General features: G+C 41.4%; 1 protein-coding gene across 23 annotated transcripts in view; it reads right to left on the reverse strand.

The window, feature by feature from the left end:
* Positions 1-13,262, reverse strand: part of DLG2 (discs large MAGUK scaffold protein 2) — a 1,057,033-nt gene that overhangs the window by 55,700 nt on the left and 988,071 nt on the right. For all 23 annotated transcript variants that reach the window (XM_054188265.1, XM_054188269.1, XM_054188274.1 and 20 more), the window contains one exon: positions 355-531. In XM_054188265.1, coding sequence (XP_054044240.1) covers positions 355-531 — 177 coding nt within the window. The remainder of the gene's footprint in view (positions 1-354; positions 532-13,262) is intronic.

Here is a 13,262-nt window from a genome sequence, read left to right on the forward strand (position 1 = left end):
ATGCGCTCTATTTCAAGTTCCGAGTTAATTCCCGGACTTGGGTTCTGGTTCTTCCTTTTTCTGCGAAAGCTCTTTAGTGGATGGTGCTCATTCCCCCTTCCGCCCTTTCTTTGTGAAGATACTAATCCACTATAATTGAGTCACCTTTTGAGTTTCTTTTCAGTATAGTTAAACAGCCTGAACTCATTAAGTCTCACAGCGAAAATCATACCTTCCAACTCTTGAAATAATAACTGTGAGATTTTCCTCTACTTTCCCCATTTTTTCAGTAGATTGATGCACCCTGTCTTTGGAATAAAATGGAATATTTTAACATCACGGCCGAGGGGGTAGGAAGGAGGAGGCAGCACTCACCTCCTCTTGCTGGGTATAACTCCCATCTCCTCACTGTCTCCCTCCAGAGTGACCCTCCTCGCCTGCCACCATTCGTCGTCCGAGGCATTGATGACGTGAAGGATGTCTCCGTACTTAAAACTGAGTCCTTGGCTTGGGAGGCCACTGTCTTTGCTCTTGTCATAGTCAAACATGGCTCTGTGAAAGGAAATAAAGATATGAAGACAGGTGATCATATCCGTCTTGGGAACATTTACCTCTGAACAGTTTGTCTTATTTTATGTTACAAGCTAACCCTCGCTCCTTTCCAAAGGGAAAGGTCTTGCTCAGAGAAAAACTTTCCGCTGTGAAGTTAATCTTTACAGAATCCTCTTTTTTTTTTAACAGAAACTGAACAGTAAAGACTAGTATTTACTGTTTCACTTAATAAAGAATAATCACCACATCAGAGTATCTAGTAAACAAACCTGGCAGGTAGAAGCCCCTCATGTCACTTTGCCAACAGCAACTTGTGGCTGTCGAGCTTGTCCTTTGATCGCACTTCCCTGTGCTCAGACAAGGGGTGTCTGACCGTGCTCAGGGTAATGCATCTCTGTAGGTGAATGGATGGACGCACCTATCTTAGCATCTAGTTCAGAGCAGAAGTGAGCTTTCAAAGGGAACCTCTTGATTATGCCCACCCAACCTGGTTCATGTCTTGGAGCTGTGTCAGCTTGCGTAGATCGGATTCCTGAAATTTGAAACTAAACTGAAGATGCCCCAACCAGAGTAGCGCTAGTCTGACATACACCCCTCCAGACGCACTCAGGGTGCACAGAGCACCACGGCTTTCACTGTGCACGTCCCGTCCTCCTGGGCTCAGCGCCTGCTCAAGCAGCCCTTGCTACTGCCTTTGACGCTGAAGATGTTTTCCACCAGCTTGAAGTGGATCTCTACCTTGGCTATGCCTATACAAAAAAGTCCCATGTATAGGACACGTATATTAATGTAGGACATATATATAAGTCTAGGGACTCCAAAAGCACAAATTGAGAGCTGGCTTTAAGGCTATCAAACTGTGGCTGGGCTTAGTTCAGCATGAACTTACTACCTTAGTATTCAACCTAGATCCTGGGAAAGATCTCCAGCCTGCCCTGAGCTCTGTATTACGAAGCTACAGTGACACCAATTCTCAGCCTCGTCCAGTCCTATCACCGGCACCGACACCAGCAAACTTCAGGGTACGCATACTCCAGTTTCCCAATCCCCGCAAGGCTGGGCACGAGCGCAGGTTGCTCATTGGATTTACCCAGCTAAAAATCCAGATCTTGGTTTCTTACAGGAAAAAATATATGGGAATATTTTTCCCATGTAAAATATTGTTTAACGATCATGCCTGTCAAGAACTGATGTTTATTTCCTACAGGGAAAAATAATATCATTAGAATATTGGCTACAGCAATCTTAGATCAGTAAAATCCCAAGAGGGGTATAATAATTCCCACTCTTTTATTGTCAGAAATAAAGCCGTGGCAATCTCTTCACTAGTAAACACTTCTGTGAGAAGGATTTGATATAATTAATTGTTGTGCATTGTAGTGTAATTGCAGAGAATTATAGCAGCTTTATGGGTAGATTTAAAACACTCAAGGCTACCTCCCATAATGAGGAGAAGTTAAAAAAAAGTTATCAAAGTTGTAACTATGCAACCAAAACAATTTAAAAGCTCTCATAAGCACTCATCCTGCATGAAAGGCGTGGTTCAGGAGGAGGAAAAATGCTATTTGGAACATGTCTTCTCTTAAAGAGTTTACAGTCATGTACTAACATCTTCAGAAAAGCCCAGATAATTCCCTTCTCTGAGGATGAAGACAATAAATAATCCTGCTGAATTTTACATAATCCGTAAGTTTAGATATGCTTGTGCCTTTCTTGGTAAATGTTCTTGGACTGCATGTAACCTTTGAAAAAATTTAATGGCTTAGGGGTGGAAATCCTTTAAAAACTTGGCTATATCTTAGTAAAAATTTACATTCATAAAGGATTCTTATCAGTAGCAGGTCATCTGCTGCCTTCTCAAATACGGCTTTCTGCGAGGATTTATGATGAAGCAGCATATAAATCCCGAAGCAGCCAAGTATCATCGGTCAGCTCTTCTTAACCGCTTAATGACACCTGATCTCCGGACAAGTGGCAGTGCACACAGCAACAGGCATACAACACATCATCCTGTTGGTATTGCCCTTATCAGCATGCAGTGGTCTGAGTTTTATCACTGTATCGAACATTTGTTGTCTTAACAGTTCACCGAATAATTGTGTGCTTTGCCGTGGAAGCCTATCAACATCTCAAAACCCTGACCACACAGCTGGCAACCACGCTGAATACTGGGCTGGCGTGATACGATCCTGAATCCACGCCTGACTAAATCACTCAAAACAAATGACAATATCTTCTGTCGCAAAGAATATGCAAGACCATCACATCCCAGATGTAAAACACATACCGAACTGGGAATGATCAATATTTGGCGATGTCTACGATGAAAGGTGTGTTTCAAAAGTGAAGTGGTAGAAAGAAAGTGGGACAGTGTTCTTTGCCCTTGAACAGACATTTGTCCCTCAGAGCCCACGTGTTGACTTAAAATCACTGACTGCCATCGTGCTAGCTGATGCTAACGACAAATGCAGATGCAATGTTTGCCACTGACTTTCTTTGATTGGAGTAATCATGTGCAATGCTAATTAAAATGAGATTACAGATCTCAGACAAGAGAATTTTTGAGCACGCTTTTCACCGAGTGAAAGATTTTGTATCTGCATGCTCTACAGATGTTGATTACTCCATTAGTAAATGAAAATGATAAGAGACCTGACTTCAGTGCTCTTTCCTAAACATTTCAAATTAAGAGGCAGGTTTAAGTTGATAACAGAACCGTATTTAAGCTTACAACTTTGATAACTTTGCTGGCTCTGTAAAACATACTTTTGCAAGTTGGCAGCTGGCCCAGCTGGAAAACCAATCTTCACTCTAGGCACTGTTGTATGCATGTAGAAGTTAACATGACTACCCTGGGCGACAGAGAGATCTGGGCACACTCATCCTCACCGCCTCCTTTCAGCTCTCAGGCTGTAAGTACAATTTGGATCTCTACATGCCCAATTGCAAGCTCTGGTTTTACTTATTTAAGAGGCCGACATGTCATTTCTAATCTTCTACCTGATGAACAGCACCCGCTTCTGTTCGCGCTCAGTCTTGCAGGTGTATATAAAAATAACACATCTGCATCTGTTGAGTGTCAACCGAAGTGATACAAAATGAATGCAGCCAGACCTCTCACTTGGCGAAAGAACTGGGCAAAGCAGACAGAAAAAGATGGATTTTTTTTCTTTGCTTTTCAATGGTTTTGGACAACGGCAGCCCAGTCTTACAGGATACCACACTACATCCTGCAAGCACTGAAACTCTCATCAGAGAGGAGAGTTCCGCTCTCAGCAAAGTCTATTTGGTCTACGCAAGCTTCTTTACCCGCATAACATACTAAGGTATGCTAGATACCGTAGATAGGTTCTGCCATGCCAAGGGGAATATCAGACGAAAGGCTAAAATGTAGTATCATCTTTGCAGAATGTTTTGTGTTAAGGAGAGGACATAAGCAACCCAGTCCAGCAGGAGACCCTCCCACCCATCCACCAGACCTGGCTGCCCTAACTCCCCCAGACAAGTAGTCTTCCAAAATGAGATGCCTAAAAGAAACAGCAGAGAATTGTTATTCAAACCAGCCAGAGGGTTTAACACATGAAGACATGTCACAGCGCCTCTCCCTTGACAAATTAGAGGTATCTCCGCACAATTTAGATGTGGTGTTAAGGGATATGGTGTAAGGGAGAACTTTGTAGAGTGGGGTTGATGGTTGGACTCGATGATCCCAAGAGTCTTTTCCAACCTAAATGATTCTATGATTCTATGATTCTAATACATGCATGCAAAGTGCAGATATTTGGGGAGCCTGCTCAGCAGAGCTCAAGAGCGTTCTGAACTTGCTAACGTGACTCTATGTTTTCATATGGCTGAGTTTGCTCATTCATGGGTTACTCGTTCTTCAAGGCACTGAGCCATAACTCATTTTTAGTGTCTTTTACTGCAATTTTAAAAAATAATAATCTCAATAACCTTACAGCTTTCTAATGGCACTTATCTGACAGACTTGGATACTAACGGCTTCTGCTTTTTTTCTCCACAACTGATAAAAGCACATCTTAAAGAGCAGTTTTTCTTCTTTCAAGTGTTTTATATCCTCAGCTAGCTGCTTGCATCCACTGTTCAGCCCTTTTTGGATCCTATAGGACAGAACCAAGAGCTCTACAAGGCTTTCTCGATGGCACTAAGGGCTCTTTTTCCAGTCAGCTGATTAAGTCTACTTTTGAACTGGGTTAGTCAATTTTTAATAACAAAGGAATCAGTTTAAATTATTTAACTTTCATTTTAGAGCTGTCACCAATGGTGCGATCACACCAGCGTCAGAAAAATTCCTGTTCGGTATCTTCTAGACAGTGCATTTCACAAACAGGATAGATAACACATTTTGAGGTTACAAATATAGTAAGCCCAGTGATTACTCTGAGATGTGGGTAAAACACTGAAATAGGGAACAGAGCTTCCTACAAACTAATTAAAGAGATGTGAAATCATGATTTGTCCATCTTGGTTTCCTTATTAGAAAAATAGCAATGGGAATGGTTGTGATTATCAAAGGCCTAAAGTTTATGCACTGAATTTCCATTAACACCTTTAAATTTTTTTCCTCATTTCCAAATTTTTGCATGGGTTTGCGAAAAATGTTTAATATCTGTACAACATTTTGAAAGTGAAAAGTCCTATTCAAGTGCTAAGTGTTGCTGCTGTCTTCTTGGTGAAACTCTGCTGCTCGTAGAAAATTAAGAAACACTGTTCTGAGAAGTGAAGGAGAAGGTGCAAATATTTAGACCAAGCTGAATAACACAAATATTTAAGATTATGTGAGACTCGTTTCCTTGATTTTATCCTAAACTTCTTAAGTGATCATTTGGCCACAAGATCCTCTGTGCCCAAAAAGGCCAATGGCATCCTGGGGTGCATCAAGAAGAGTGTGGCCAGCAGGTGGAGGGAGGTCATCCTCCCCCTCTACTCTGCCCTGGTGAGGCCGCATCTGGAGTGCTGGGTCCAGTTCTGGGCTCCCTGGTTCCAGAGGGACAGGGAACTGCTGGAGAGGGGACAGCAAAGGGCTACCAAGATGCTGAGGGGACTGGAACAGCTCTCTCATGAAGAAAGGCTGAGGGATTTGGGTCTCTTCAGTCTGGAAAAAAGATGACTGAGGGGGGATCTTATCAACGCTTATAAATACTGAAAGGGTGGGTGTCAGGAGGACGGGGCCAGGCTCTTTTCAGTGGTGCCCGGGGACAGGACAAGAGGTAACAGGCACAAACTTGAGCATAGGAAGTTCCACCTCAACATGAGGAGGAACTTCTTTGCTGTGAGGGTGGCAGAGCCCTGGCACAGGCTGCCCAGAGAGGTGGTGGAGTCTCCGTCTCTGGAGACATTCCAAACCCGCCTGGAGGCGTTCCTGTGCCACCTGCTCTGGGTGACCCTGCTCTGGCAGGGGGTGGGACTGGGTGATCTCCAGAGGGCCCTTCCAACCCCTACCGCTCTGTGATTCTGTGATTCTACACTAGGCTAATCCCAGCAGTAATTTGGATAGAACCTAACAGGTTTTATTTTTGTGCTTGGGTGCCTCTTAGTAATTTTTAGGAACCCACATCAGTGTAAAACGTGAGACAAGCGTTTCACAACAGCCTCAAAATTCATTGCTCAAAAACTGTTTGAAATGAAAATACTGCCAAATGCCAGGCTGTAATACACTGCCAAACATGCGGAGGTGTCTGCATGGCAGTGAAGACCACTAAAACGGGAGCATTTTGTCCTCCTCCACTTAATGTAAATACTTCGGCATTTGAGGTATGTCCAAAAGCTAAGTTGCACTGCACAGTAAATTTCCCCTATTCTTGCAGCTGGAGTAATAAATGTTTGACATAGGGGAAAATGTATTATCTTCAAGGAAATAGCAAATCAGTTCATTGTGCAGTCCCATATATTGCAGCCTTCTGGCACCCACCATGCCTATATTGTTACCAGCATTTTAAGGGTGAAAAATAGGACACAGAAAGACTAAGTGATCTCGCTAAGCCTGTGGCAGAAAAGGGAATTTAACAGAGAAACCTAGCTTCCTCAGCTAATGCTGTGAACACCGTTCGTAAGGTAGTAGCATTCACAGTCTTCCTGGCACAGCAATGGATATTAATGCATTTCCAGCACAGCAATATATTTTGCTGAATGCTCCTGTATGTTCAGTGTAAGCCACCAAAACCTTCGATTCCCATATCACTGCACGGTGGCCAGTCATCTCAGTTTGATACAGTTCAGGTACTGCGTGGCGGCTTGATTTCCATCTTTGAAATTACTTTCTTCTTCTGGCACAGATGGGAGTTTGCACATAAATTTACAGACTGCTCTTTGCCATTTACTTGATTATGAAACGACAACAACATTTAGCAAGAGAGATCTTCATCTTCTGTAAACAGTCCTAACTCTTCTGCAGCATATCTGCATTTACACCACCTAAGGTTATTACTCTTTTCTCTGAAAATTTCCTTAGCAGAAATTCTCAGACATCAGGCTTTATAGCACCATCATAAGGGAGAGATACGTTATTCCCCTTCTTCTCCCCATCTATCCTGCTCCCACCCTATTTTTTTTAACAGATGGGGAAATCCAGGGCACAGAGGTTTAATCATTTGCCTGGGTTTAGACAGTAATTCAGCATCAGAGTCAGAATCAGACCCCAAGTTTCACAGCTGTCTTTTCTGCACTCTCAGTAATAGATATATTTCCACCCACTTACGGGCTCAGCTTGAAGAAAACATTAGAAGAAAATTAAAAAGACCCGAGCATAATTCATTGCTATAGCTACAACAGAGAGCACAGCAGCGCTGCGAGGGGAGCGGCCATTGCAATACCATTAAGATGCTATTAAAAGGGTTAAATTTTCACATAGTGGCATGTCAATAAACACTTTCGCCTTCTCCTCCCAGCTTCGTCTCCATCTGGAGAAGGTGAACAGGTAAATCCTACATATAGAGTGTGGAAAAAGTTGCTGTCTCCTTGTGAGGTGTGGGAAGCTCTGAGGTGCCGCTTGCTATGACCGGAGGCTGCCAGAATGGGGGGATGATCCAGTCATACATTGTCACCTCCTCTGAAAGAGTGGGAGGTGACTGTTTTGTTAGCTTTTATTAGTATATACTACAATAATGTGGTTTCAACAAAAAAAAAATCTGAATGTTTGACTTGTTACCTACAACTTAAAGATACTGTGATTGCTCCTCTCCTCTCCTCTCCTCTCCTCTCCTCTCCTCTCCTCTCCTCTCCTCTCCTCTCCTCTCCTCTCCTCTCCTCTCCTCTCCTCTCCTCTCCTCTCCTCCCCGTTTTTGTATTTTCTGTCTTAACGATGTTGTACCTCTTCATGAAGCGGATCCCCTCAATGTTAATTACTGCAGTTGGGCTGAGACGGACAGTGTTAGCAGCGTCTGTGTTATCAAATTCAGTCATACCAGGGCACTGCAACATGGTGGCCGCGTTCCCTTTGGAAGTTAGCACAGGTCAGGGACCATTCCGAGGAACAGTTTGGAGGCAACTCCCTTTTTCAGTGGAAAGAAAGACATTAAAGAAGGGATGCGGGCTGTTGCAGTAGGCCATGCAATGTGTAGTTTAGGGTGTTAGCGTAGCTGATGGCACTGATGGAGACCCTGAGGGAGTGGAGCTGCCCCTAAGGCACCTTCACTGCACCAAATCCCATGGCACATTTGCATCCAAGCCTTTTCCACTTGCTACCGTATTGCTGCTTTACTTCATTCAGCAACTTCTTCATTCAGTCCAAGTCATTCTTTATCATTTTGCTCCTAGTGAGAATCTGGCAGAGAGTTATGCCACAGGCTTCAATGATAAAAGGATTGGAGACAGTAGTATTAGTTTCAGAAAAATTTCACTAAGAGGAGGGGGATATTTTCTTTATGGTGTTTACATCAGGAAAGAGGATTGCCATTTGTCCTTGGGAAATATTTTGTTCATTTTGCAGATCCAACCATGATTCTTAATGTCAGCTCCTATGAGCCAATGTTTACATTGTTGATGAGCATTTTTGGGTCTTCAGCAAATGCTCATGTTCTCTGCAGGAAAGGAATTTTTCTGTAGTGAAAAGATTTATGTCAACATTTTCAGAAGTATCGATCAATGAATGTATGTTGCGCTTTCATGGTCTTGCTATGGAGCAGCACACAAGGTCCTATGTTAAAGGCAAAATCTCTCTCAGCTCACGGTGAAGGACTGACCACTTCAGTCTTTCAGCTGTGGACACGGACAAAACTCTTATCACTCCCAGGTTTGCCTGGCTCTAAGTATTTCCAGCAGGAATTGAACAGTGGCTTGAGAAAATGAAGATCTTTCATGCCTTCTCTTGTGCTGGCACAAGGGGAATTCATTTCATGGTACGCCTGCTTTTTATTTCTTCGGCACTTTACAGGGCATAAAGGGGACAAACTGAGTTCGCCTTTTGCTTGCAAACACCTGAAACCAGTATCAAGCTGTGCCTCCGTCCTTTCCATAATTTATTGACTAGGGAAAACTGGCTGCCACTTTCACCTGGGATAAACACAGAACCTCTTATAAACATCTACATTGTACTCAACGCATTCCAGATTTGCAGCTTTGAGGTTTGCTTTAAAACTGGGAGACTGCATTGGGTCAGAACATTGATTAAATTTAGCCCTAGGTATTTTGACAAACTCCAGAGAGAAGGTCTTTGGTAGCATCTTGATTCTGGAATGCTTCTTCAGCGCTCCCAAATTTGTGTGTGAAATTTCACAATAAAACCCCAAACTTGTGAGTGAAATTTGAATTTCACAGCAAGGTGGAAAACTTTGGACAGGTTTTTTCTAAGTTTTTTTTTTTTTTAAAGAAATAAGACCATTTTCAACTGACCTTAGAATCACAGTATCGTTTACATTGGAAAAGACCTTTAAGATCATCGAGTCCAGCTGTTAACCTTGGTCCATCAAGGTCCAACCTTGACCTGGCCTGAGGATTATGCATCAAAATTATGTGAAATTTTCAAGTTCTTGGGTTTGTTTTTTTTTCTCCTCATGCAGACAAAGTGAAGTTGCTGCTTGCCGGCATTTTTGGTTTCTGTCTAAGGAATCTGTGCAATTTCTCAGCACAGATTCCTGTGTTGTGATATTTAAGATTATCCATATCCAGAAAGGAAAAGAAAAGTGACTGGATGTCAAATCAAGGATACTTTAAACTACTGGGTAATTCACCTGAAATTGCAACCTGTGGGTTGCACAGTTTGACACAAGAGCCAAAGAGTCATTCTGTGATTCTTATTTTTAAAGACATAGTAACTTATTTACTCTCTGAGAATATTCATTTTGGTATTTTTTTCCCCACTAGGGAAAATGAAATAAAAAAACAAATGAAATCAAACCAAACCCCAAAATAAAATAAAACAAAACAAAATGTTTCTTTTAAAGAAAATGAGACTTAAAGGGAATATTGTGACTCCGTGTAGCACAGCCTGCAGCCAGCCCCTCCCTCCCTCCCTCCCTGCTCCCAAATGTATCTTCCTTCTAATGCAGAACACACTGTAAAAAAGGACTGATTTTATTTTTTTTTTCCAAATAATTGGTTTACAATAGTTCTAAATATTACAATAGCTCTTCAGGATCTGCTTTGGGTAATTGGGTTTTTTAGGTCTCGGATACCCTGTAGCTTGCAATCACTTTCTCTTAGACCTAATCATGACCCGTATCCGTTAGCAGCTTTTAAAATTGCATTGTGGCCAGGCTGCCCACAGAATTCATTGTGCTTCCACTGGGTTATAATCAAAAGGAAATTTTCAGCACACGAAAGAACCCCACTGATAACATAATTATTACTACCAGCCAGATATATGATGGCTTCTTTGTTTTTTTGGACAAGGATATTAGACATCTGGAGGACTAAAGTAAGAGAAAGCCTTCCTATGGAAAAATGATCCACATTTATGATTTGTATAATTTGAACATAATGGCGACAAAACGAGTGGTAAGAGATGGACTAAACACAATGACTCTAATACCGAAAAATACGCTCCTAGCCAAAATTCAGACAATCATGGCAGCAAAATGGAATTTTTTTTTTTTTTTCAGAAATCAACATGTAATACCAGAGCGTTGTCAGTCATAATATTCTTATGTATTTCTGTGGTAGAAGTGTAAGGTGTGGGGAAGTCTACAGACTTTCCTAGCGTGGAAGTGCGCCTTTGTTCATGTCATAATAAATATGTTTATACATTCCAACCTTTAGAGATTATTTTTGAAAAAGAATGGCTCTCCAGCTATTGAAAAAGTGTAGGCAAACAAAACTAGGAGAAAGTATTACGGAGACAGAACCTTGGCTGCCCTGCCTTTAATGAGAGAGGGCATTTTGGAGAAGTCAAGATGTTTGCCTGCAACAGCTCTTAGTAATGGTTTGTGCTTGGCCTCACATATTGTCCTGTGACAATGAAAGAGTCAGAAGTTGGATTTGCATTGTTGTGTTGGCTGACGGGGTTCTTCTGATGTAATGAGGTGTCACATGCATACAGGAACTACACCATGAAAACCCACTGCAAATTATTATGGAATTTAATTCTCCTGCCTAATGTGGAGAAATGTACTAAATCCATAAACTCTGCTGGGCGCAAGTATTTGAGAAATCATAAAATCATTTTGTCTCTAGGCCAAAACTTGAAGAGCTCATTAAGAGTTCACTCAATCAGTGGGAGGTTGCTGGTAGAGTAAGTCCTTTCTGTTTTAGCACAGACTTCAACAGGAAGCAATGCAATTAATTTTTGGTTTTGACTTTGTCTCTTTTAAAAAAGAAGGGTGATTTTGCAAAGATCCAAATGCTACCAAAGTCTAAAACTGTATTTTTAAGGCACAAAGGCCAAATGACTCCACATAACCTCTGGTTCATCATGCCAAACATGAAATCTCCAAAGGCTTCAGATTTACAAGGTGTAACTCGATAGAAATAGATATGGAAGAATGCCGAAGACCTGAGCTGAATTCAGCTGAAATCTTCTAAACTTCCATTTCTAAATGGAAATAATGCCGAAAGTTGCCTGAAGGAGCAGGAGCTATGAGATGAGATGTGCTATTTGGTCAACCAGTTCTGTGGATTCCTTGATCTGTCAACCCTTACCTGTCATAAAGAGGTTTATCCCACCAGGTTTTATTCTGTGACTGGGTTGAACCAAACCACCCTAGTAGATGATGTTTCCTATAAACCTCCATCTTCTGGAGTCAGGTGAATATTTCAAAAGCTAAGTTTTCATTTGTGTCCCCTTCTCATGGAGAAAAGCTTGAAAATAAGATAGCAGAATATGCAAAAGCAAAAGAAATAAACAAAAAGGTCAAATAAAAATAATAGTTTTTGGTATCACCTCATCAATGTCAAAATATTGTGATTGTTTCTTCTTTTTAATGGTTAGATTTGGTGGTTTTACTCTCTGTGTGGTTGTCAATCCTCTCTAGAAACAGACTTTAAAGAAAAAAGTGCTGATCAGCCACTATTACCCGAGGTATTTAGCAGCAGCAATATGTGTTTTAATATTTATTAAGCAAAGTTGCAAGAGGATGATGCTAAACTTCTTAGCTTCTGCCGTTTAAACTCCAAACTAAGCCCACGCTGCACTGAGCTCCTTGCAGCTCATCATTCGGTCCATTGCACTGTGCTCACCCCCCTTCCCTGGGAGCCCCGGCTCTCACGCGCTCGAAAGCAGGATTAAGGGTAACATCAGAAGTTCCTGCGTCCCATTTTTAAAGGTAAATTAAGCACATCTGAGCCAAGGTTTTGTTGGCTTTCAATGAAGATTAGACTTTGAATTGCTAAGTCGCTTTGAATACGCTACTCTAAGCAGCTTTAAGATTGACAGAATTTGCCTTAAGCTGCTCTGAGGCTGACAAGACAAAGGTCTGGTACAGTAACAGAAGCTCTTTGATTCCTTGCTCTTGGATGGTGCTAGGACCTAGGATAAGCCATTTTTTTTCCTGTACCGTGAACGAAGCTCAGAGTTTTGACGGTTTTGTCCATAATGACACTCCCTCGTTCGGTGTGCAATTCTTGATTTAAGCAAGGACACTAGTAACAGAACTGGGACCTTTCTTTTTAATATTGTAATTTAAAACAAGTCTCATGGCAATGAAAAGCCTAAAAATAAATCTTCCATGAAAACCAGTTGTGTTCTCCCTCCCCCTGCCATCAAAAGTTTCTACCTATGCTGACTTAAGTTTATCTCAATTTTAAGATGTTCCTCTGTCCTGCAGAAATTTTTTATTTTTTACCATAAACCCCCTATGTCTACTTAGCAATTAATTTTGGGGGGGAAATGTTTATCAAAAGCCATATCCTTAAGTTTAGGCAAAGTAATAATAGCAGTCTCTTGAGTCAGGCTCCTAAAAATAATTTTCTTTAGCATTTGAGCAATCTGACCAGTTTCAAGCAGATTACACATACTTAAAGTTATGCATTGAGACTTATCTGTGCCATAACACATTGCACTTAGTAGAAAATAATTCATGGATGCAGTTGCTTTTCTAATATTGCTCAAATTAAATTTAAAAAAATTGACTGCACATTTTGGGACGTAAAACTCAGTTTGAAACCTCACACGCTACTACCATTTCCTAAGCCTGAATCAAAGGATTGTGTCATGCCGAAAGCTGGAACGTGATGCACCTTAATGTTAGATTTGTATGTGCAGAAAATACAAGACTGAGGCATCAATGATAAAAGTCTAGTTTATGTCTTCGGCAGCTATAAATGAACAGTGACTCCCT

Source organism: Rissa tridactyla, chromosome 1 (genome assembly GCF_028500815.1).
Source record: "Rissa tridactyla isolate bRisTri1 chromosome 1, bRisTri1.patW.cur.20221130, whole genome shotgun sequence".
Lineage (NCBI taxonomy): Eukaryota > Metazoa > Chordata > Aves > Charadriiformes > Laridae > Rissa > Rissa tridactyla.